The sequence below is a fragment of the Papaver somniferum genome, chromosome 7, assembly GCF_003573695.1.
Source record: "Papaver somniferum cultivar HN1 chromosome 7, ASM357369v1, whole genome shotgun sequence".
Taxonomy (NCBI): domain Eukaryota; kingdom Viridiplantae; phylum Streptophyta; class Magnoliopsida; order Ranunculales; family Papaveraceae; genus Papaver; species Papaver somniferum.
Window position 1 is genome coordinate 1,044,068 of NC_039364.1, and position 26,549 is coordinate 1,070,616.

Genomic DNA, 26,549 nt, shown 5'->3' on the forward strand with positions numbered 1-26,549 from the left:
AGAAATCAACTCTCTGGTATCATCCCTCAAGATATATGAACTCTAAGGTCTCTTACTTTGTTATCTTTGTATGACAACAGTCTCCGTGGTACCATCCCTAATTCTTTATGCAATCTGCACCTCCTAGAAGGCATATACCTTCATGGAAACCAACTCTCCGGTCCAATCCCTCAAGATATCGGAAGGCTAAGGTCTCTTACTGTCTTAGCTTTGTATAGGAACAATCTTACGGGTTCAATCCCTGCTTCCTTAACCAATTTGACTAGCCTATCCCTCTTTTTTGCTTATTCAAATCAACTCTCCGGTACCATCCCCCGAGGCATAGGAAGGCTAAGGTCTCTATCTATGTTATATTTTTCCATAAACAATATTACCGGTTCAATCCCTCCTTCTGTTGGTAATTTGAGAAATTTAGCTGAGTTATCTCTTTTTAAAAATCAATTAACCGGTTCATTGCCGGAAGAAATCAGCATTCCAAACCAATTGACACTGCTGTCTTTAGGTGACAACATACTATCTGGGCATTTACCTCCAGATATATGTCAGAATGGAAAACTTGAATCATTTTTAGTGAATATGTTTACAACTCAATATGTTTGAATTTGCAAAAATATCACTGTGGATTTACATGTGTTTATCTGATACAATATGTTCGTATCTGTTTCTCTACGTGGTCCTAGTAAATACAATTTCCCGTGCTTTGGGATATCGTACAGTGATGTGCTTAATTCGTCTAATACTCTATATTTTTAGCTACTGTTTCGGGTCGGGTTATAAGGTAGAAATAGAATAATCAGTAATAAATAAAAATAACGAAAAATGAAAAGATAAATAAAAATTTTTAACAATGAATTTTATAATTTAGAAAACAAAAAACTAAGATGAAGAAGAAAGAGATGGAAATAGAGATTTTTTTAGAAAAGAAGGATTAAAAAAAATCAAGCATCAGGGTAAGTGTAATACTTAGTGGCAGTAGCTGAAATTTTACTACAACATATCACTGTAATAATTTAAAAGTCTTTATTGTTCTAGTAGTACGCACGTAGTGATTGTTAGTTGTTTGAAACCTAGTTGCACTGAACCACAAGAACACGTCACCTGTAAATAACAAAACTGAATCAAGACAAAACTTGACTCGAACAGAAGACTTAAGAGCAGCCCCATGGAAGATATGATTGGCATGTTGGTCCAAAATCAGCACTTCTGGAAAGACTAATGTGCACCTAAGTTTATCTTTGGCCACACACTGAGTTTTTGTCTCCTTCACTAATTTTGGAATTGTTCAAATAAGACCCAAATTATACTCCGCCACGCATAGCCCTCCTTGACTTGTATGCTTGTACACCAAGATGAATGTAAGATACGTGAGAAGGAGGAAGACTAAAACAACTCTTCCATTAATTGAATGATATTATTGGGGCGTGAGGGATGTCACTTAAAACGATAATCAAAAATCTCTCATCTAAAATAATTTTATAATGACTAAATCACCGACATTTAATTAGTGTTAATCATTTAAATTCGCTAATCTAATAGTATTACAGTATACCTTGTGGGTCTTGAAAGGAAAAAGATTTGAGTACTGTTGGACTACCTTCAAAGCTTTAACCAGTGCCAATCATGTTATTGTTAAGATTTCCGGACATTACGTACTCGGATTTTATGTTCCTTAAGTTCACCTCCCCAAAACGCCTCTCTTCGTGTAAAATGAAACTATGAGTTTCTTTTTTTTCAATTCCTTTTGGTTCCTTCGTATAGAATCAGGTTAGTCACCGAATTTAAAATTGATCATGGTATCGCTTCCGCAAACCCTACTTTTCTTTTTCTTCTTTCGGCCAAACTCTGAATCAATATATGTATCGCTGTAACTTTGGATATTTCTTTTTCTTCTATCGGTCAAACTTTGAATCAATATATGTATTGCTGTAACTTTCGATATCTGTGAACGGAAATTATTTTATACAAATTGAGGATTGTCGTTTCGCAATCTTTCTGTACAAAATTATTTTTTGTTGGTTTGAAATACTATAAAAAACGTAACTGCATAACGTGTTATGCAACCGTTTTCTGAACAGCATAACAAGTTATGCAACAAATTTTGTAGATGCATAAGATATTATCCATCCATTTTCTTAGATGCATAAAATAATTATTCAACCATTATGACCAACAACAATATATCCGTAGCTTCCTAACCAATACCACCAACGTACAAGATCCTACCTACACCAATATATAGCTACACCAATATATCAGCTTGCTAACCAAAAAGTTATGCATCCATTGAAAGAAAAAATTAACATATGAAAGACGCCAATATATCAGCTTTCTTACCAAAAAGTTATACGTCCATTGAAAGAAAAAATTAACATATGAAAGAACAGTTATTCCACGACATCTGTTCACCTTCGAAATAAATAAAAAAATTAACATACGAAAGAAACGGGAAATGAAGGTCTTTTTTTTGTTTAGAATCATACCTTTTTTTTTTGTTTAGAATCACCAACCACAGAATTCAAATCAACCATGCCGTTAAACTACACTGGCATTGGACTCCAAAATCACAGGGATATCCATCAAGAAACGAAAACTAATGTCAGGATGAAAAGTGAAATGTTACCCAGAGTGGATTTCTGTGTCTCCGCTACTTACTGAATAAACTGTAGGACAATTCTGATGAAAATTGGTATACCCTTTTATAGTGATAAGCATTTAGTTAACCATTTATTTATCTTTGGAATCATTATTTATCAAAAAAATAATATCTTTTGCTCGAAACATTTTGTCGAACAACTAAACAACTGAACTGCCATGTTCTGGTAAGTGAAAATGAATAGGTGAAGCTGACCATGGACTCCTTTAGATTTAACTTTTTAAGACTTCAATAGTGAGGCTTTTTCTTTTCTTCCCATCTAATCCTAATATTGATGAAACCCATTAAAGTAAAAAATAAACTAATGTTTCGACCGTATTCACGAAATTAAAGAATCCTAATAAATTAATAAGATCTAAAACTTATAAACGAAAACTTGAAGTCGAACTAAACGAAATAGATAAGAAATTATAAGAATCAACTATTGAGAGTCGAACTAAACGAAATTGATAAGCAATGATCAGACTTAAGAGTCGCAATCAATGAAAACTTACGAATCAGTTGCTCCGTTGAAGTTAATCCGACAGTTCTCTCTATATGTTAGTGTCTGTGAAAAAAGAGGATATCGATAAAATGTAATTTCAAAAAAAATGGGTTTCGTAATAAGAAAAGTGAAATTTATGGGCGTGCGTGTGCATTTCTGACCGTGGGTTTCATAGTAGATAAAAACGGGAAAATGGGTTTAGTAGTAGTTCTTCCAACATTGTTAGTTTGGCCTTGAGCCATAACAACCTCTTCCGACTCATTCCGTCTCAAGGCCAAGAACATAGATTAGTGGCATCCCATCCACTATAGTAAGGAGGAAGTCAGGGGTTATGCACCTTGATCTTTCCGTCAATACACTTTCCGGATATATTATTACAGAGATAGGCTATCTTACAAGTCTGCATTTGTTATACCTTTCTCAAAATCAAATTAATGGATCCATTCCTTGAAACATCCGTCATTTATTAGGGTGTACAGGAATCGAGCCAAAAAACTGGACCAGACTAGAACCGTGGAACCGTACCTGGTTTTGTACCGAACCGAGGTACAGAGTACATTTACCGGTCCAAAAAATAGGAAGCGACAATAGGGAGGTACAGGTAATCGGCCCTAACCATATCCCGTGCCGTACCGTACCAATTTTACCGATCAATATTGAATGTTAGATTTAGATATAATCTGACGGTTGTATATTTCTAGTATATATATAAATTAGGTTAGGGTTTAGAATCAGAAGTGTTTCATCATTGTTTTTTTTATTCATCACTGGGTTCATAAGAACACGCCGCCACCATTGTTTTTGTTATTCATTCAACAACAAGTCTACAACAGGTAACTAATTTCTTTGATTATGATTATGATGCTTCTATATATTTTTTATTTTGATTTTGATTATTTTCTTCTTTTTGTGTGCTTAGCTAAATTTAGACTGAGGGGTGATCGATCTATCTGTTAGGTACCCGAAATCTTGATCTATCTCGATCCTTTTTGCAGAAGCAGCAAATCAGAAGAAGAAGAAATTTCAGTTGTAATTTTTTTTTTTTTTTTTTGCTTCTCCAATTTTATTGATTCCTTATAGGGTTTATTGTTTTATCGTTTGATTTGGACTACTGGGTTCATTGATTTTTTTTTTCTAATTTGAGCTTGATTTGGTTCCATGCAATTAGATCTGTTGGAAAATGAATGAAAAATCTTACCAGAATATTGAAATTGAATTTGTTATTGATTTTGAGAATACTGGAATTGAATCGATTGATTGCTCTGCCTCTAACTGATCTGTAACTTTTTTGATTTCAGTAATTAAGATTTTTCTTCTTTTTTCCCTCATGATTCATGAAGGCTTGTAATCAGTTCAAGCTACTTCTTATTAATGATAAATCAGTTTAAAACATATGAATTGGTCAAGTGTATTGTGGCAGGTAATCTTGATTAGTTGTTGAAGTTTGGAGCTACTGAAACTCTGTTATTTGACTAGGGACAGGACAGCTAGTTGCTCTTACTGAGGTTAGCATTTCACCATGTTAGTTGTTAATTTGAGGATCTTAATTTTTTGTTGTGTTTAGTGTCCATGATCATGTGTAGTTTGGATTGTAATCTGCTTATGTAATTTATATGCAAAGTGAAAATACCATACTGATTACTGAATCTGGAAAGTGATAATGGCAGGTTGTCTCTAACTAATTCATTTGTGCAGTTTATATGCAAAGTGTAGTTTGGATTGTAATTTGCTTATGTGTGCAAACATGCACACGTGTTATACACTTATGTTGTAATCTTTTCCACTTTATGAATGCAGAATGCATGTTATATCTGCATTAGTTTCTTCCCAACTATGAAATAAGTATGGCATGTTATATTATGTCCAACTATGCACACATTACCATTGATGCATATAATTAGAGTCTGCCTATGTTATGTTACTTAGTCCTTTCATGATTTTTTTTGTTGTTGTTGTTGTTTTGGATTATGAATTGAAATCATGTTTGTGTATATATTGTTTGTCAGTGATCAATCATGGATGCATCAAGTCCAGTTGGAGTTGAGAACATTATATGGCGCCATTTCACTAGGAGAAATTTTGCAGAAGCCACTTGTAATTACTGTGGAAAGACATTTAGGGATCACATCTGCAAAAATGGAACATATGCATTGTGCAAGCACTTAATATGATGCACCAACATTCCTAATGCTAACATAGCTCACATAATGCTTTGAACTCAGGCTTAAAGGTTTATGTGTAATGTGTACTGCAGTTTTGCTATTTAGTATTTACTTTCAACAATAATGTTTATGTCTTTAATATTTATGGACAATTTGTAGTATTTAACTTTATATATATGAAATTCACATTTATTTTTAGTTCTTACTTCTTATTTCATTTGTGGTATTCATGTGGTGTTTGGTGGTTTTAATATTTGATTAGTGGCTTAGTGCATTATGTTTGTGTATATGTAGTATGTTACATGTACATTGTACTTATGTTTATGTATATTTGTGATTTCTCAGTGATGAATCATGGATGCATCAAGTCAATCTTATGAAACAGCTACTCCTACACCTACTTTAGCTGCTACACCTACACCTGCTACGGATATAGCTGTTGGATCCTTTATCCAACCATGGAGCAGCATAGCCAGATACAGCAACAATAGATGTATAAGCTACTTTTACTCAAATGGGTGGTAAGACAACTTCTGACATTTGGAAGCATTTCACTAAGAAGAATGTTCAAGAAAATGATTGTAATTACTGCAACAAGACAATAAAGGATCATACTGGAATGAATGGTACAAGTGGAATGTGGAAGCACTTTAACAGATGCAAGAAGAATCCTAACAAGCCAAAGCCAAAAGGACAAAAAACTTTGACATTAAAACCTGCAACACTGGGTGAGGAAGAAGGTCAGTTAGTCTCTATTATTTTCTGTCAAGAAAAATGTAAAAGGGAAGTTGTTGAGTTTATAATAATTGATGAGATGTCCTTTAGAGCGGTTGAGTGTGAAAGGTTTAGGAGATTGATGCATGTCTTAGAGCCTAGATTTTTTGTACCAAGTAGAATGACTGTTTATAGATGTTTATTAAAAATGTGTGTAGATGAGAAAGATAAATTTAAAAATTACTTCAAGTCAAGCAAGCAGAGGGCTAGTTTGAAAACAGACACATGGACTTCACCAAATAATTTCAACTACATCTGTGTAACAGTGCACTTTATTGATCAACACTTGAAGTTAGAAAATAGAATTATTATATTTTGTGAGGTTAGTGGTCACAAAGGAATTTATATTGGTGAGATGTTGGAGAAGTGCTTGTCAGATTGGGGGCTTAAAGATGTTTTTTCTGTCACTTTGGATAATGCTAGTGCCAACAAGGTAGAAAATGATTATTTGACCACTAGTATTGTTTCAATGACAAGGTTAGAAAAAATATCTAAGTACTTGCATGTAAGTATATGATTATTTTTTTTTAGTTTGTAGTTAGAATTGTATTCATTAATTATTACTGTTAGAGCATTGCTCAGTTGAACCCACCAAGCGTTGGTATGTAAAGTTTGGTTGTCATATTTTAGTGAATCAAAACTCATTTAAAGAGTCGCTTGATTATATGCTAGAGTCAAATTCATATAGGTTACCTTGAAAGTATTAGGATGTGAGACTTACAAGTATTACATGAAGAATTGAAGATGGTGAAGAAGTATGGAGGTACAACAACAATCATCCTTCCTCTTGAGGTTAGTAATATTTGACTTGAACTTTTTAATTCCTGAACGTATCTTTCAAGTCGTGCATATTGAAAACGAAACTGCGAAGCTGTGTATGAAACTCTAGATAGACATAATATTAAGGAATACAATACGAGGTTTATTTTCTTAACCCTTAAACTTTGTATATAAGACATCAACATAATTGTATAATTGCTATTGTAATTATGTATGTATATGAGTGAAGATTTCATCGTAGGAAACAATATTTTCACATTAGTTTAAAGGAAGTAAGTTCACAAACTCGTTTGTGGATCTAAAAGGAAATCGTTAGGCTTACTGGTATTGTTATTCATTGCAAATTTATTTTGAACTACCAATATATTTGATGTGTATAACCGATCATAAACTTGTTTATGTTCTTGGTATAAATATTCACATAGGCCGAACTTAAGTCATTGGTGTAACTTTTATTAGTAGAACCGATCTTAAGTAATCACTCAAGATGGTATGATCGATGCCTTGTAAATATGAAATTTTTCTACTGAAAGGGGAACCGATCCTAGAGAGAGGTGCATGTAAATTTGCAAAAAGGGAATCGATCCATGTAAGACGTTCCATAAGTTATTAGTGAAAGGGGAACCGATCCTATGAACATGTGCAACAAGTTCTTAGAAGATGAGGGAACCGATCCTATGCCCATATACACCAAATTACGGGTAGTTAGCATAAGTATGCGGGGAACCGATCCTAGTACCTAGTCAACCGAGTTTTGGTAACTAGTGTGACTATGCACAGTAATCACATGGAGGTAGAAAAAAAACTTGTTTAGGTAGAACCGTGAAACCCATGATTGGTGATTTGATAGGATAATCAATCACATAGTTCTTGGAAATCGGATGCAAATCGTTTCCAAGATTGTAAGTATGAAAAAGGACTTGCAAAGTAAGGATGTATTCATTCTTTTAACATGAGTTGTAAGTCTTATCATTAATTGTTCAAAGATATTCCTTAATAGCTAAAGGAAAATCCCAGGATCGAAATAAATTGAGAATCTTTTAATTAAGGTTTCTTAGTTTTTATATGGTATTTAATTTCCAGCAATTAAATACATATCTTTAGAAAATAATAATTAGTAATGTGTATTTACTGATTATAGATTTTTCTATTGGGATTTCGGTCAAATCTGGACATAGCATTTCCAGAAATTATGAAAGCCGTTTTTGGATTTATTACATATCTTTGAGAATATTCTATTTTAGAAATTTCTTGGTGTCCAAACTTCTTTTTTCTATAAAAACTGAAGTTTGCCTCTTTAGCAAACTAATCCGCAGCCAGCAAAACTACCTCAGTTGTGTTGTTACTGGTGGAGCCGCCTATCGGAGAGGAGAGTACCCTAATTAGGAGAAATCTCATATGGCCGCTTGGTTTAAAGACTTCTTTGGGATTGAGAAGCTCTATTAATACTGTTGGTGGGAAACTATATAATTGCGGTTTATTATTAGTTTTCGATTGATTTGGTTGACTAACAGTGGTTGAAATTTTATTGCACCTAGTTTGTTTATGCTTGAGAATCTTCTATTCTGATATAAGATCCACTCAAACTAGATCGAAATTTCGACGAGGATCTTTAGACTGTTTGTAGATCTAAAGATGTCTAGTGATAATCCAACGTTAACAGACTCCGCTCTGTGTGTGATTAATCACAAGAGATTCAATATGATTTTGTAGAGGTGTTTATTGAAGATATAAGAAGATTTGAAGATAAGAAGACTTTTTTGGTTCATAATCTTTGGTGTGCAGAATACTTGCTTCAGATGGAAAGGGATTTAACTATAATTGGATTGATCTTTGTGATATATTTGATTGATTAGTTGTGAGATCGACGATTAATAATTTGGTGGCATTCTTCAGTGTCCGAATTTGATTAGTCGTAAATCTAAATATATGTTACTGATTTAGATAAGATCTGTGACCCGACAAAGGTGTTTATTAGTTACACGAGAAAGCCTTTGTCAAACTCATATCACTTGTTTGAAAGAGTTGTTACCAAACAGATTTGTTTTTCCTTTACTGTTTGGAATACAAACCAAAGGAATTATTCAAAGTGCGGGACTTATTACAAGTTGGAGGCGCAGGGATACTGAGGAACTAGGTGAATTATAAGTTTAGTTACTTGGTCTTAACTATACGTAGTTGGTTTATATTTTGTATAGCGGCTTAATTTTGATAGTATTCAATATGGACTAGGTCCCGGGGTTTTTCTGTATTTGCGGTTTCCTCGTTAACAAAACCTTGTTGTGTCTTTTAATTTTTAATTTCCGCAATTATAATTGTTTATTAAAATTAGAAGTAAAATACACAAACGTTAATTCCTATTTAGTTGATAAGTAATCTTATAGTCTTCGGTTAAGTACAAACCTATTATCAACTAAACACACTTTTTATTGTATTGTCTCGATCTCGTATTCGTAGACGATCACATAAAGTGTGAAACCGATTTGTTGTATTATCTCGACTCAGTCCATAAATAATCACTTTCGGACAAAGGACTTATAGGTGGAAAAGTTTTAGATTGAGGTACATTTGGGTAACCTCGTCTTTTCAATTGGTATTAGAGAAGGCAAACACGAAAATAACTAACAATCTGTGTTTGGTGCGATCCAACCTATAAGAAATGAATTCGAGTTTTCATGAATCGACTTCGATTAACGTACTTCCAATATTTAAAGATCAAACTATCTATGGTGGAAATTTTCTATGAGATATTTTCTTCAATCACAAGACTTTAATACATGGCTATTACTCGTCGATGGTTATGATCGTCCGAAAGTAGCAAATTTAGAAACAGAGTATAAACGCTTAGTCAAATACCCAATTGAAGAAAAGGATTTTGCAAAGCAGAATTCAGATGGTTTGAATGCTATTGTACATGTTGTAATCCTTGATCTACAACATCATATATCATCTTGCCTAACTTCGAAAGAAGCTTGGGATAATCTTCAGATCTCACTCGAAGGAAACACTTCAGCGAAAGAAGCTAGACTTAAAACTCTAATACCCAACTAGGAAAACCTTCGAATGGATGACAACGACACTTTTGAAGAGTTTTACCTCAAACTCTCTGAGATAATGAATGCTTCTTTCTCTTTTGAAAGATTATTTCTGAAAAGATATAGTATGCAAAATTTTCAGATCGTTTCCATCAAGATATGATTCTAAGAAACATGCAATCATAGAAGAAAATGATCTTTCTACACTTTCACGAAGCACACTCGTTGGAAATTTAAATATCTTTGATCATGAATCCCAGTCCATTCAAACTAAGAGAATTGCTTTTAAAGCTGTAAAGATTCCGAAAGCACCTATGGAGAATAATATACATTTGTATGATTCAATTGAACAGATTGCATAGTTGTTTGATGATGAAATTGAACAATCATTATCACTAATCAGTAGACAGTTTCGAGATCTCGTAAATAAAAGAGGTAAAAGATTCATTAAACATACTCATCGATCGTCTCGGCCACATGATCGTGTTCCAGTCAAGAAAGATTAGGAAGAAGACGATGAATATCAGCCGCAATGCTTCAAGTGTAAACGGTTTTGTCATATTGCTGAAGACTGTCTCAATCTTAAGAAATACACAGGAGAAAAGGCACTGGATGTAACTCTTGATGAGACCTCTGATTCATATGATTCTGAAGAATAGGAAACAACTAATATTGCATTAGTTGTCAATCTTATTTCTTCTTCATCCATGAGTGATTTACCCATTTTAAAAATGGACATCTCTTCCGATGTTAGTAAATCATTCAAAGGGAAAAGGAAAAATAAGACGATATGCAAAAATTGTCTTAAGCACATAATTTCTAAAAGTTGCATATGCAACCACAGTCAATTTCAAGGTACTTCGTTAACTCTTGGTAATGGAAAGAGATAATTTCATATGATACTAGGTCAATGACACTCTGGTTTTTCTAGATTCCGTAATGAGAGGAAATATCTCATGAATACCGCCTGATCGGTATTAAAATATCGTTCTTACTTTGTGTGCCAAGATATGTAAGGAAGATGAAAGATAAGGCACTTTCTGTGAAAATTACGGGATTGAAATATACTAATGGAATATAGTCAAGATAATTATAAGAATATTATATTTTCGGTAAAAAGATCATTCTCCTAATTCGGTTATTCCTTGTCCGAACTATGGGTCTGGATCCAATGTCTTCTTTTGATAAGATGCTAGATCAGAAAGATCTCTTGAAGAATAAATTTGCATCATCTCTCGACGAGAAACCAAGGAGAAAGATCAAAAATAGAGATTGGATTAGTATGATGGAAAAAGAGAACTCGTTGAAGAAAAATCATTGTATTGAAGCGTTAACACACTTATGTGTTCAATCCAAGACCGAATTACATGCTCTTACAGAATCCTTCTCGAAAATATCTCATATGCAATAAATTCTGGTCAAACAACAAGGTTATCTACTGAAAAAATTTCTTAAGTGGAAATGTGAAAGTAATAACTTTTATCTCACCAGTGCTGGGATGAAGGAGTAATCCTAGGAGAATATACTTCATTTTTTGATTACTTTCAATAATTGTAAAGTCTATTTTGAATAAAACTATCTTATTATGAATAACATTATAATTTTATAATTTTTCTTGTGATAGTATTCGGTTACATAGCCTGTGCTTAATTGCTTTTTGATATTACTATGTATGTTTATGAGATGTTTGATTTCGATTTTCTAACCTTGATATCCGATCTCATAATGTGTTAACCCTTGTGGTTTGGGTGACTTTTTAATTTAGCGGGATTAAGTTCCATCCCATGTTGATAAGCTTTATTAAAGGATCATGAGGAGTTCCTGTAGAAACAATATGTGAAAAAGTCACAATATGTTAAATCTTTGATTTAGCATAAAAACATATGTGTTTCGAGGTTTCAACTTTTGCATCGCAAAGTTAAAACCTGTTTTCAACATTTTTCTGATAAAGGTCGGTCCTTTGATATAAATTATGAATGCGTCAATGATAATGTCTCAGGGTATATTAGATTAACGAAAATATTTAGCATTGGTTCATAAACTCTTAGTATCTTCTATTGCAAGGATAATTAATCAAATTCCTAATTGTTCTTGTGGTACCTAGTTCCAGTAAAATTTATCTGTAGTAGGTGATACAATAACCGCATTAAAAACCTCTGGAAAATGGTCATCGTCAGGATGATTATGTTGTACGAATACGCGTTTATTGGTTATGATAACGAGGCTTGAGTTTTTAGACTAAAGTCTTGCACCTAGCTAGTTCCTAGTGAAAAAGATTCTTTGAAGAACATGTTCTGCTGGAACTTTTATCTCCTGATACAAGAAGACCTAGTACACTCATTTACAAGTAGTCATGGAATCTGTTTGAATCTCTGACGAAGAGGATTATTTTTTGAATAAAATACTGAGTTATTGACTTGAATCCAACTTAAAGTCTTCTGAGACTGAAAATAAACGACACTATATAACACCTTCCTTGTGGGATTTGCTTAGAATCAAACTGTACGACTTTTCTCTGTTCTTTATCAACTTCTGACAGATTCCAGAAAGTAATAGTTATAGTAGATAGTGAGTGATGGTCACTCCCAGGGTTCACACTGACCAAATTACAATCAACCACTAGAAATATTGTCATGTGCAAAGGACAAAACTTGACTGGAAGGGAAGGTCTAGTCCCATCGAATAAATAGTATTCCTGGTAGGTGTCCGTAAATTGGCCCATCTCTCACGTTAATTTTGAGGAGCTTTGATAGAGTACCGCAAATAAGCACCAAGCTGTGCACCGAGTAGGATTGCACGGACATAGTGAAATATTGTGTGCATTGGATAGGAATAGGCAGAAGTGGGTCTCACCTCTGGTCTCACCTCTTTTCTCACACGGTGTCCACCGTGGTGTTCACCGTGGGTCTCACACGGTGTGCATTCGGTTCATCTATACTTTCTGAATTTTGAGCAACAGACTGAGTTATCATGGAATAATTAACTCCTTCCATTCATTCTTAGAATTGAGATAAGACTCCACCACAAAAAAGAACATATATCCCAATTCAATACCCTAATCATTCATTGACTGAAAATTAATTAACTAAGTCTTCTGAATCAAACAAACAATATCTTGTTATAAGAAGCCCTTCAAATGAATTCATTAATCATCACTTAAAACTCAGAACTCTTCTTCTTTCAAAATGTTCCAGCAAGTAAAAATTTCAATTCATACATTACTAGTACTATTGGCAATCCTGTTAGTTTCATCTTACAGTGTTGCGTATAGTTCTTCTTTTTCTTCGACACTTTCGTCAAGTAGTAGTAGACAAGAAGTGGATGCTCTTTTGGAATGGAAATCTACCCTTGTAACCCAAAATCTTTCCATCATCTCTTCTTGGAAGATGAATTCTACTGTGAACACGACGACTCCATGCAAATGGTATGGAATCCATTGTAACAACAAGGGAAGCGTTGTTGAACTGAATGCAGCAGATTTGGGTTTACAAGGTACGTTACATAGTTTCAACTTCTCATCTTTCCCCAACTTTGTTAGTCTTAACTTGAGCCTGAACCTACTCTTCGGCGCCATTCCGTCCCAAATTAGCAATCTTCTAAAACTCACACGCCTAGATCTTTCTTTCAATGAATTCAATGGACGTATTCCACCAGAAATAGGATCTCTCACAAATCTGCGTTTGTTAGACCTTTCTGAAAATCAAATTACTGGATCCATCCCCAAAGAAATAGGCAATTTATATTTTCTCACTTATCTAAGGTTGTACAAGAACAATCTGACCGGTTTATTGCCTATTTCTATATGCAATCTGACTAAATTGACTAGATTATCAATCTATACAAATCAAATCTCAGGTATCATTCCTCGAGATATCGGAAGGATGAGTTTTCTAAACTTCTTTGATTTGTCCGACAATAATCTCAGTGGTTCACTACCCACTTCTTTAATCAATCTGACTAGGTTGCAAAGTCTTTCCCTTTTCCAAAATAACCTTTCCGGCATCATACCTCGAGATATAGGAAGGCTACACTCTCTTACTAGCTTAGCTTTGCACCGAAACAGTCTTAGTGGTTCAATACCCGCTTCTTTAACGGATTTGACTAGCTTAAAAGAACTTTACCTTTCGGATAACCAACTCTTCGGAATCATTCCTCGGGATATAGGAAGGCTACACTCTCTCACCATCTTTGATTTGGCCACAAACAAACTCATGGGTCCAATCCCTACTTCAATATGCAATTTAACCAGCTTGACCTCTTTATCATTTTTCGATAATGACCTTTCTGGCATCATACCTCGAGATATAGGAAGGCTAAAGTCTCTTGTTATCTTTTATTTGTCCAAAAACAATCTCAGTGGTTTAGTCCCTGCTTCTTTAACCAATTTGACTAGCCTGGAGAGTGTAATCCTTTCAGAAAACCAACTCTCTGGTTTCATTCCTAAAGATATAGGAAGGCTAGTCTCTCTTACAAGCTTATATTTGAACATGAATAACCTTTCTGGTTCTATCCCTGCTTCTGTTGGTAACTTGAAAAAGTTGAATATTTTATATCTTTTTGGAAATCAACTAACTGGCTCATTACCAATAGGATTCCAGAACCTAACACAGTTAAAAGGGTTAAGTTTGATGAAAAACAAGTTTTCTGGTTTTTTACCCCAAAACGTTTGTCAAAGCGGAACACTAGAACAGTTTTTGGTAGGAAAAAACCATTTCACGGGTCCTTTACCAAGAAGCCTCAGATATTGCACCAGCCTTAGAATGATCGGGGTTGAAGATAATGAACTGGTTGATAATGTAACAGAGGCATTTCACGTATATCCATATCTGGAGAGATTTGTTGTGAGTCATAATATGTTGTATGGTGAACTCTCAAAAGACTGGGGGGATTCTCCAAATTTAACAATGCTCTCTTTCTCTGGGAACAAAATCACAGGTAGAATACCATCTGAAATGGGCAAGTTGAAGATTTTAAGCGAACTTTATCTGGATTCAAATAATTTTGTAGGGGAAATTCCAAATGAGTTGTTGAACTTGTCTTCATTAAGCGTGTTACATTTGAGGAATAACCAGCTTTCTGGTAGGTTGTCTTCGCAAATCGGAATGTTATCCAACCTGCAATATCTCGACTTGTCAAATAATAAGCTCATCGGATCAATACCCAAACAATTAGGGGAGTGTTTAAACTTACTGTCGTTGAATTTTAGCACAAACAATTTTAACGATAGCATCCCACCCGAAATCGGAAACTTGGAGTCCTTGCAGATTTTGTTAGATCTTAGTTATAATGGGTTGAGTGGAGAGATACCTACAGCTTTCCGAAAACTAAGCAAACTGCAAACATTAAATTTGTCCCACAACAGGCTTTCCGGCTCAATTCCATCTTCATTTGATGAAATGCTCAGCTTGAATATTGTCGATATTTCGTATAACGAATTGAGTGGTCCACTTCCAAACACCAAGGCCTTTCAAGATGCTCCTGTCGATGCATTGAAGAACAACCAAGGGTTATGTGGTAATAATTCCCGAGGATTAAAACCATGTAATTATTCCTCGGTTGTTATCCAAAGAAAAGAAACCAAGCATAATACACTTGTGCTGATAATCCTACTTCCTTTGTTCGGTTCGTTGTTTATTTTATTCATACTCTTCGCCATTTTATTTCGTCTTCGAAAAATATGGGCAGGAAATGTCGATCCTGGAAATCAACCTACTGCTACTAATACCAGAAGAAATCTGTTTTCCGTTTGGAATTACGATGGGAAAATAGTGTTTGAAGACATAATTGAAGCAACCGAGAATTTCGATACTAAATACTGCATTGGAACGGGAGGATATGGGAGCGTTTATAAAGCAGAGCTGTCAACAGGTCAAATTGTTGCCGTGAAGAAACTTCACTCGTCAGATGAAGATTCTGAGATACTTGATCTCAAGTCATTTGAAAGGGAAGTTCACGCATTGACAGAAATCCGACACCGAAACATTGTGAAACTTTTTGGTTTCTGTTCAAATATAGAAAGGAGGATCTCATTTTTGGTTTATGAGTTTGTGGAAAGGGGAAGTTTGAAGAATGTTCTATGTGATGGGGAACGAGCAATGGGGTTCGATTGGATAAAGAGGGTGAGATTCATCAAAGGAACAGCTACTGCACTTGCTTACATGCACCATGATTGCATTCCACCAATAGTTCACAGGGACATCTCTAGCAACAATATTTTACTGGACTCTGAATATGAAGCTCGAGTTTCTGATTTTGGTACGGCGAGGATTTTGAAGCCAGATTCATCCAATTGGACTTCACTTGCAGGAACCTATGGATATGTTGCTCCAGGTATTTAATCCACCAAGTAAAATGTTTCAATTTTTGTTGTTGTTGTTGTCGTTACTATTCTATTTGCCGTTGTTAGCTAGTAAATTTACATTATTTGTGTTGTTACAGAGCTTGCATATACAATGAAGGTGACAGAAAAGTGCGACGTTTATAGCTTTGGGGTGGTCATACTAGAAGTACTAATGGGAGGGCATCCATCTGAACTCATCACATTAATCTCGCAGATTCTTCTGGAATCTTCATCTGCGAGTAATGTGAGGCAAAACACAAAGTTAAGAGACATTTTGGATCAGTGCATTGAAACACCACCAAATGTTGTTCAGAAGGAAATTATGTGTATTGTGAAAGTTGGATTTTCATGTTTACGTGGTGATCCACTTACTCGTCCGACTATGGAAGAAATATCAGCACAGCTATCATCATCAACTCAAAGCAGCACATCTTTGCCGAAGTCCTTTGAAACTATTACTTTAACAGACCTACTCATGTCAAAATAGGTTTTTAGTTTGTGTCATGTCAGTGTTAAAATTAAACAAATTTGATCTTCATGGTACCAAATTTGTTTTGTTTAAACAAAACATTCTATGGATATAGTAAAATGATTACAAAGAATTTCTACGATTACAGAGAATTTCTATTCCTAAATGTATGTTATAGCTCAAAATCAACATTGTGATCAAAAATCTCTGATATATGACTTTATATGATTTTAACTTGTTTTTTTTTTGACTCTGTTGACTTTATATGACTTCAAATTTTGACTCATAGTAACATCACCCGTCATCTGGATCCCATTTAGAACTGGCTCAACTAACTCAATAATAAAAGTTAGTGAATTGGTCCCATGAGCCGAGAGAATTTTGTTCCTTGACTCAAATGGGTCTGGATAAAATCTAGGTGATAATCAAGTAACTGGTCGGATCTGAAAAACACTTAAATACAAACAGTATAACATTTGACTTGTCTGGCGGATTAAGCCAAAAAAAAAAAAAAGACATGCCTCTGAGTCTATCTAAATTTCCTAAAATGGGTGGAGATATCCGTTTCCTCGCTCCATAAAAACAGAGAAAAGCAACTCTCCAGCCATTGCAAAAAATTTGACTGGAACTCAAATTAACAGACTGTCCATTACAAACCTTAGTCTCGCCAACAAGAAAAAAGCATGTCTTGTAAAATGTGCAGTAAATCAACCACCACTGAACAAGATACATAGGAGTAGACGTTCCATTTCCACGGCTGCGGCCGTCTTTCTCTTTCAAAACCTCTTCATTCCTAGATGTAAGTTTTTTAAAGAAAAACCCTTTCTCTGTTACATCTTAAATAAGAAGAATTTCACTGCTTTGTTCAATTTTTGTGTTTTGTAGATGCAATTGATGATTCTGTTTTGTAGATGGAGGTATGGATAAGTATCTTAAGAGGTAAAAATAAACAAAACTATAGAGGCAAAATATCGCACAACATATCAAAAGAGCGCGGGAATATCAAGAGGCAGTTATTCATTTCAAGCGAGAGGCATTTATACATTTAAAGAGTGCGCGTCATTTATCAACTGAGCCGCGCTCCAATATCAATAGAGATGCACTTCAATATCCGAAATAAAGGGGTTTACTAGCTGTACTCCACTACATATGTCACCCACTATATAAACATATAGATAAAGAGAAAAGCATGAGAGAGAAAAGGGAGGTCAACTTTATCTTTTGTATTCTCATCTTCTTCCTCCATCACAAAACTAGATCTAAAGTTCTACCAAAAACTCATTAATGGAGATTCCAAATGTAATACTCATGTAAGTCCAATATTCATACTGAAGAACCATGGATGTAGATCACATTAATCGAACCATGTAAAAAATCTCGTGTCTCCATATACATTTAACACTTTCATCTTTATCATTGATTGTGACATAAACTTAAAATTAGAAAATATCATAAGGAGTGTGTTGTAGGATTTCCTGCAACTACATTTTGGCGCTAGAAACAGGGAGAGTAAAGGATTTATCCTACCTATTCGTTGATTCAATAAAAATTTGGTAAAAAGTTTGGCTACTATCAACAACAAATCTCACTGGATCTCTAAACTTCAAGGGAAAAATCGGAAGTCTCGGTGAAAAATTTTTGTCTTCAGAATACAAATGACGTTGGAGTTCGGAGACGAGGCAAATCCGTGAAGAAGATGAAGAAAGAGTGATGGAATGAAATTAGTTTAGTCTGTCAGGCGAAATCAATATAAGTTACATGTGTTGCATCGTTTGTCACAACCGCATGCTAGGATGGATTGTCCAAACTGGGGAGAGCAAGCTACAAGTAATGCGTTCGATTCCTACTTCGTGCGGTGTTTTTCGCATATTTTTGGTGAATGCACAAGGAAAAGCTAATTATAGTAGTAACAGTTGCTTTCACAATTGCATAAAAGAGTTAGCACAGTTGGTCACGGGAGAAGATAATGAGTTCATCGTCACGCGTTCAACTCCATCCACACCCGTATTTTTCCACATAGTTTTGTTGATCTGCTAAGGGAGAAAATAAGAGCAGAAACCAGGCGTTGTTTATTCATTCCACAAACAAGAGGCAGCACAGTTGGTCAGGTACGTACTTCCCAATGCTAATTTAAGTTCTTATTTGGATTGCAGCATATCATAGGGAAGGAAACATGGAGTAGTAGCTTCATTTGATTCGTTCGCAATACTTCTTATCGGCATTCAAAGACGGATACCTCTTATACTTCATATTTCAAGGAATGATACTTCACAATTCCCAATGCTTCCGAACTTCACAAAAGAATAAGGGAAAGTACATACTTTTGAAGCTTAGTATTCTTTCGCGTAGTTCCTTCATCAACAAAGATCAAAGACTACATCAACACCACACGTCTCTCTCTAACAACTACACCAACACGGATTTTTCCTTAAAGATCGTTTTTCAAGCAATATTCAAGAAAAAAGACGCAAAATGTAGGGGGAAAATATCGCAAAACATATCAAGAGAGTGTGGGAATAACAAGAGGCAGTTATTCATTTCAAGAAAGAGGCATTTATACATTTAAAGAGTGCGCGTTATTTATACATTTCCTTGGTGCGCGTCATTTATCAACATAGCCGCACTCCAATATCAATAGAGCCGCGCTTCAATATCCGAAATAAAAGGATTTATTAGCTGTACTCCATTACATATTAGATGTCACCCACTATGTAAACATATATATAAAGGGAAAGGCAGGACAGGGAAAAGGGAGGCCAACTTTATCTTTTGTATTCTCATCTTCTTTCTCAATCACAAAACTAGATCTAGAGTTTTACCAAAAATCCATTAATGGAGATTCGAAATGTAATACTCATGTAATTCCAACACCCATAGTGAAGAACCATGGATGTAGATCAAATTGATCGAACCATGTAAAAAATCTTGTGCCTGCATTTACATTTTAGCACTTTCATCTTTATCATTGATTGTGAAATAGACTTAGATTTACAAAATATCATAAAGGGTGCATTGTAGGATTTCCAGCAACTACAAAAACCCTTGTTTTAATTCATTGAGTTCTTGGGTTAAAGATTTGAAAGGTTCAAATTTGGGTTTCGGTTTATGTGAATTTTGAGCTTTAAGGTTAAATTGGGGGTGTTTTGTTTACGTCTGACTTGCGGTCTGACTGAGTTGTCAGATTTTGTGCCATTTTATGGGTAGCTCAGTCAGGCTTATATTGTCATATGACATTAAAGAATCCCGTGAGATGAGTTAGATACTTATATTTAGATGCGCACACTTGAATAAGATGGAACAATTGGGCAAGGTTTAGGGCAGTCAGCAACAAACGCCGCATTGGACATTATTTTGTGATGTCAGATTTAAATAAGCTTGTTGTTCAATTTTGTGATGATCTTTTGGTTGGTTATTCCTGTAACCTTGTTTGGATTTACCAGGAAAAAGCTTGATCATATTGAAGTATATGTACCTGCTGTAATCTTGAGAAAATCACAGTTCAGGGACTTAGGCAAATTGCTTCTCTTTGACTGAATATGTTATGATTGTCTTGTTAATACTTAAAACAATGAGCGAATACTTTAATAATTATTGGCGTGGGTGCTTGAATACGATGACAAAATCTATAATGTCCCCTATGGGATAAACAAGAGTTGAACTTGAAGCATGGACTAGAAGGTCTTTTTCCTTGTATTGTTTTGCTGTCATGCACCATCTCATGTTCGAGAACTCATATATACTTAAGCATTTGGCACTTAAATACTGTTGGATCAATTGCCGATTTCACACCTGCAAAACAAGAATTAATCACAAAATAGATTGATGGCTGAGTCACGACCAGGTCGCTCTCTTTAAGACGTTTCGTGGCTCTGCCTTGAGATACATGAAGGCTATTATATTTTCTCACTTATCTAAGGTTGTACAAGAACAATCTGGCCGGTTTATTGCCTATTTCTATATGCAATCTGACTAAATTGACTAGATTATCAATCTATACAAATCAAATCTCAGGTATCATTCCTCGAGATATCGGAAGGATGAGTTTTCTAAACTTCTTTGATTTGTCCGACAATAATCTCAGTGGTTCACTACCCACTTCTTTAATCAATCTGACTAGGTTGCAAAGTCTTTCCCTTTTCCAAAATAACCTTTCCGGCATCATACCTCGAGATATAGGAAGGCTACACTCTCTTACTAGCTTAGCTTTGCACCGAAACAGTCTTAGTGGTTCAATACCCGCTTCTTTAACGGATTTGACTAGCTTAAAAGAACTTTACCTTTCGGATAACCAACTCTTCGGAATCATTCCTCGGGATATAGGAAGGCTACACTCTCTCACCATCTTTGATTTGGCCACAAACAAACTCATGGGTCCAATCCCTACTTCAATATGCAATTTAACCAGCTTGACCTCTTTATCATTTTTCGATAATGACCTTTCTGGCATCATACCTCGAGATATAGGAAGGCTAGAGTCTCTTGTTATCTTTTATTTGTCCAAAAACAATCTCAGTGGTTTAGTCCCTGCTTCTTTAACCAATTTGACTAGCCTGGAGAGTGTAATCCTTTCAGAAAACCAACTCTCTGGTTTCATTCCTAAAGATATAGGAAGGCTAGTCTCTCTTACAAGCTTATATTTGAACATGAATAACCTTTCTGGTTCTATCCCTGCTTCTGTTGGTAACTTGAAAAAGTTGAATATTTTATATCTTTTTGGAAATCAACTAACTGGCTCATTACCAATAGGATTCCAGAACCTAACACAGTTAAAAGGGTTAAGTTTGATGAAAAACAAGTTTTCTGGTTTTTTACCCCAAAACGTTTGTCAAAGCGGAACACTAGAACAGTTTTTGGTAGGAAAAAACCAATTCACGGGTCCTATACCAAGAAGCCTTAGAAATTGCACCAGCCTTAGCATTATCGGAGTTGAAGATAATGAACTGGTTGATAATGTAACAGAGGCATTTCACGTATATCCATATCTGGAGAGATTTGTTGTGAGTAATAATATGTTGTATGGAGAAATCTCAAAAGACTGGGGGGATTGCCAAAATTTGACAATGCTCTCTTTCTCTGGGAACAAAATCACAGGTGGAATACCATCTGAAATGGGCAAGTTGAAGATTTTAGCTGAACTTTATCTGGATTCAAATAATTTGGTAGGGAAAATTCCAAATGAGTTGTTCAACTTGTCTTCATTAATCGTGTTACATTTGAGGAATAACCAGCTTTCTGGTAGGTTGTCTTCGCAAACCGGAATGTTATCCAACCTACTACATCTCGATCTATCAAAAAATAAACTCATCGGATCAATACCCAAACAATTAGGGGACTGTTCAAAGTTACTATATATGAATTTGAGCACAAACAAATTTAATGATAGCATCCCACCACAATTCGGAAACTTGGAGTCATTACAGATTTTGTTAGATCTTAGTTATAATGAGTTGAGTGGAGAGATACCTTCAGCTTTCGGAAAACTAAGCAAACTGCAAACACTAAATTTGGCCCACAACAGGCTCTCCGGATCAATTCCATCTTCATTTGAACGAATGCTTAGCTTGACAATCGTCAATATTTCGTATAACGAATTGAGTGGTCCTCTTCCCAACATCAAGGCCTTTGAAGATGCTCCTGTCGATGCATTGAAGAACAACAAAGGGTTATGTGATAATAATTTCCGAGGATTAAAACCATGTAATTATTCCTCGGTTGTTATCCAAAGAAAAGAAACCAAGCATAATACACTTGTGCTGATAATCCTACTTCCTTTGTTCGGTTCGTTGTTTATTTTATTCATACTCTTCGCCATTTTATTTCGTCTTCGAAAAATATCGGCAGGAAATGTCGATCCTGGAAATCAACCTAGTGCTACTAATACCAGAAGAAATCTGTTTTCCGTTTGGAATTACGATGGGAAAATAGTGTTTGAAGACATAATTGATGCAACCGAGGATTTTGATGCTAAATACTGCATTGGAACGGGTGGATATGGGAGTGTTTATAAAGCAGAGCTGTCAACAGGTCAAATTGTTGCTGTGAAGAAACTTCACTCGTCAGATGAAGATTCTGAGATACTTGATCTCAAGTCATTTGAAAGGGAAGTTCACGCACTGAAAGAAATCCGACACCGAAACATTGTGAAACTTTTTGGTTTCTGTTCTAATATAGAAAGGAGGATCTCATTTTTGGTTTATGAGTTTGTGGAAAGGGGAAGTTTGAAAAATGTTTTATGTGATGGGGAACGAGCAATGGGGTTCGATTGGATAAAAAGGGTGAGATTCATCAAAGGAACAGCTACTGCACTTGCTTACATGCACCATGATTGCATTCCACCAATAGTTCACAGGGACATATCTAGCAACAATATTTTGCTGGACTATGAATATGAAGCTAGAGTTTCTGATTTCGGTACAGCGAGGATTTTGAAGCCAGATTCATCCAATTGGACTTCACTTGCAGGAACCTATTGATATGTTGCTCCAGGTATTTAATCCGCCAAGTAAAACCAATTTTTTTTTGTTCTTGGTACCATTTCTCGTTGTTAGCTAAAAAGTTTACATTATTTGTGTTGTTACAGAGCTTGCATATACAATGAAGGTGACAGAAAAGTGCGACGTTTATAGCTTTGGGGTGGTCATACTAGAAGTACTAATGGGTGGGCATCCATCTGAACTCATCACATTAATCTCGCAAATTCTTCTGCAATCTTCATCTGCGAGTAATCTCGGGCAAAACACAAAATTGAGAGACATTTTGGATCAGTGCATTGGAACACCACCAGATGTTGTTCAGAAGGAAATAATGTGTATTGTGAAAGTCGGATTTTCATGTTTACGTGGTGATCCACTTACTCGTCCAACTATGGAAGAAATATCAGCACAGCTATCATCATCAACTCAAAGCATTACATCTTTGCCGAAGTCCTTTGAAACTATTACTTTAACAAACCTACTCACGTCAGAATAAGTTTTTGTTTGTGTCGTGTCAGCATCATAATAAACTATAACTTTATAATAAGAGTGTATGTGAAACTATTTGATTTTCATGGTACCAAATATCTGAAACGGTCTTTGAGTGTCTGAAGTGGAACTAATAAGTCTTTGACTACTGCGCATACAAGTGGGTTGTAAAGAAAACGAGTATGCCCTTTAATACTCCAGTGCATTACATCAAAAAAATCTCCATAACCCCTTTGACAGACTTGTGTTTTATTTTTATTCTTTGTTTGATGTCATATTTTCACCTTGTATGTTTAAGCTAGTCTAGTCTTTATTTTTAGTCCTGATTGATTGAACGCGTTGTACCCCAGATCTGAACATTTTCCTAATTATAGAATAAAGCTGTCTTGTCTTGTACTCCTGACGAAAATAATGTCACATGTTTCTCTAGTAATAGGCGTCCCAGAGAATCTAACATTTTTTTCTTCGGAAACTCTAGATTGACTTCGGTGTTTCACCGAAAGGGTCACCGCGTGACACAAACATTGGGCCCACATCTGCCCTTTATGATCTCGATGTTAAGCAAGCATCGTGCTATCCGTACGATCATTCTTCGGGGCATTTCGAAGTGATACTTTCGGTGAGTGTAGACTCACTCTTTCTTCTTTCAAGTGTATTACATTCACAGCCCCAGTCACAGATCGAGGAAGTGAGAAAAGAGTGTAAAAATAGCTATTTCTTATATGATGTTTGTAGTTGCGAGAAATCTCACAACTACACCCTTAGTAAAATTTATAGAGAAATTTAAGAAATCATCATAAGAATCTCAAGAACTTTTATTATAGTCTTAGAAAAAGTATAAAGATATCTTAGAAAAAGTACAAAGATATGAGAAAACCCTAATTTAGGAAGCAAATAATCTTTCTCTCTTCTAAAATATCTTGTCTAGACTATCTCCAATGACCTCCCCTTTACAAAGGCGCTTGACTCCATATATAGGAATTTACATAGAGGAGGACAGCTAATAAAGTCCCTTATTTCGGATCTGACGTGCGTCATTGAAGCATAGGGATTTATCACTGCCGCACGATTTCTATACTGCCACATAGATCTTCACAATTTACTCGTGATTAGGTGACATCATCTGGTTTGTCATCTTGAATATGTTATATGCGGTCGTATTCGCTTATCAGTTAAGGAGTTATTTCGCATACTAAACGAGTTTGCGGTATTTTGTACCCATATTTTTCCTCTTCACATGTTGTTATTATGGTAAAGAGAGCGGTATGAGAAATTCTGATTTATTTTTCCGTACCCGTTTATCTTTTCGTATTCTTTTCAACCGACATGTTTCCGCATTTTGGACTTAACCGTCTACACGTATTGACTCTTTCCCCTTTCAACCGACACGTCTTGAGTTTACCGGTTGTTTCCTTTCCCTATTTAATGACTGGAGTGAGGATAGATAATCTTTTTCTTTTTTTATTCGATCTTCATCTTCTCTGCAAATCTTCATCTTCTCGAGGTATTCGTTCTTTCTTCATAATGATTTACCCGGTGTTTGTCTTCTTTGAGTTTTATGGATTCTCATTGGGGGTTAGTACATTTTGCTTTTGGTATTTTTCTTTCTTTTGAATTTTCACTTTGTTATTTGTTGATTTATTACTGTTCTTATTCTTCTAGTAATATTCCCATACTGGTTTTGTTGCAGAAAGAATTCTTCTTCTTGTAATATTCGTATTACATTTATTAACCCTATATCTTCTTCTAGTTTCAAAGATGATGAGTCTCGCAAGAGAAAGCCTTCATATAACAAAGCAGTAAGAAATAATTTTTTTTCTTTAAAACAATATTGTTACCTCTGTTTATTATTTGCATTGTTCTTCGTAGGATACTGAGAGCGAGATTGATGGCGAGAAGAAGAAAAAGGTTAAGAGAGTTCTCAAATCCCTCACGATCAATACTTCCATTGTCATGACGGAATTCAACTATAAGGAGAAACATACTGAGGTCTCTCCTAATGTTAATATTAATGCCCCCTCACAATGCTTTGCTGCGTCAGCTTCTTTTAATGTTTCCGCGTCCTCGAGGGAAATATCCGCTCCTACGGAAGCTGCTTTAGTTGATCACTCGGTTGTTTCTTCTTCTAAGAATGTTACCGCACCAATCGTGGATTCCACTATTTCCACATTTGTGAATGACCGCGGGAGCTTACGGTTTCATGTTATATTTCACTTCCCAATCTCCTTCCAATACGAAACCTCTTTTGTAAATGATTAACGTCGCTCGCTCATGTGTTAATGATCTTTCCCAAGTTCGCATTTGTGATGCTCTCGTCAAGCTATTAGGTGACTCTCCTCCAAATCAATCTGATAGGAGCGAAATCTTCTCACAACTTGACTCAAATGTTAATCTTGATTTTGATCTTCTGGAAAATATTCCTTTGCTCGTAACTTTCTTTTTGTTTTAATTTATTGTGTTTCCTATTTTTATCTAAAGTATTTCCTCCTTTAGGACTCTCGCCGTCGCTTAGTCCAAGCTGAGGGGTTTTCTGAGTCTAGCAACACCATCCAAGAGGTTCATCGTCAAAATGCTAAGTTGAAGGCTGCTCTTCAAGGTGAATCTCTTACATCCGAGAATCTTCGCTCTAAGACTATTCAAGAACTTAAAGGTATTTTTATCTTTATTTTGTCAATCACTTAAATGAAACTTGTGCTTGTATTCATGTCTTGAATTTCTTCATGCGTTAGATGAAGATTCTGAGATACTTGATCTCAAGTCATTTGAAAGGAAAGTTCACGTATTGACAGAAATCCGACACCGAAACATTGTGAAACTTTTTGGTTTTTGTTCTAATATAGAAAGGAGGATTTCATTTTTGGTTTATGAGTTTGTAGAAAGGGAAGCTTGA

The 26,549-nt window shown here is 35.3% G+C and overlaps 4 protein-coding genes across 5 annotated transcripts; all 4 read left to right on the forward strand.

Moving 5' to 3' along the window:
• Positions 1-5,813: 5,813 nt before the first annotated feature.
• On the forward strand, positions 5,814-6,590 carry LOC113292622. The gene is made up of 2 exons (XM_026541502.1): positions 5,814-6,039; positions 6,232-6,590. The coding sequence occupies exons 1-2, from the start codon at positions 5,814-5,816 to the stop codon at positions 6,588-6,590; spliced, it is 585 nt and encodes a 194-aa protein (XP_026397287.1).
• Positions 6,591-12,918: 6,328 nt separating this feature from the next.
• Positions 12,919-16,947, forward strand: LOC113294157 (probable leucine-rich repeat receptor-like protein kinase At1g35710). Of its 2 annotated transcripts, XM_026542575.1 has the most exons (3): positions 12,919-13,380; positions 15,574-16,218; positions 16,327-16,947. In XM_026542575.1, the coding sequence occupies exons 1-3, from the start codon at positions 13,074-13,076 to the stop codon at positions 16,713-16,715; spliced, it is 1,341 nt and encodes a 446-aa protein (XP_026398360.1). In that variant the 5' UTR covers positions 12,919-13,073; the 3' UTR covers positions 16,716-16,947. The 2 variants fall into 2 exon arrangements, with proteins under 2 accessions (XP_026398360.1, XP_026398359.1); XM_026542574.1 differs by having other exon boundaries at positions 12,919-16,218.
• A 3,787-nt stretch (positions 16,948-20,734) lies between these two features.
• Positions 20,735-23,170, forward strand: LOC113292625 (MDIS1-interacting receptor like kinase 2-like). The gene has a single exon (XM_026541507.1). The coding sequence runs from the start codon at positions 20,735-20,737 to the stop codon at positions 23,168-23,170; it is 2,436 nt and encodes an 811-aa protein (XP_026397292.1).
• A 121-nt stretch (positions 23,171-23,291) lies between these two features.
• On the forward strand, positions 23,292-26,549 carry LOC113292630 (receptor-like kinase LIP1). The gene is made up of 5 exons (XM_026541514.1): positions 23,292-23,656; positions 25,350-25,458; positions 25,529-25,861; positions 26,153-26,309; positions 26,389-26,549. Exons 1-5 carry the CDS (start codon positions 23,292-23,294, stop codon positions 26,547-26,549), a joined length of 1,125 nt encoding a protein of 374 aa, XP_026397299.1.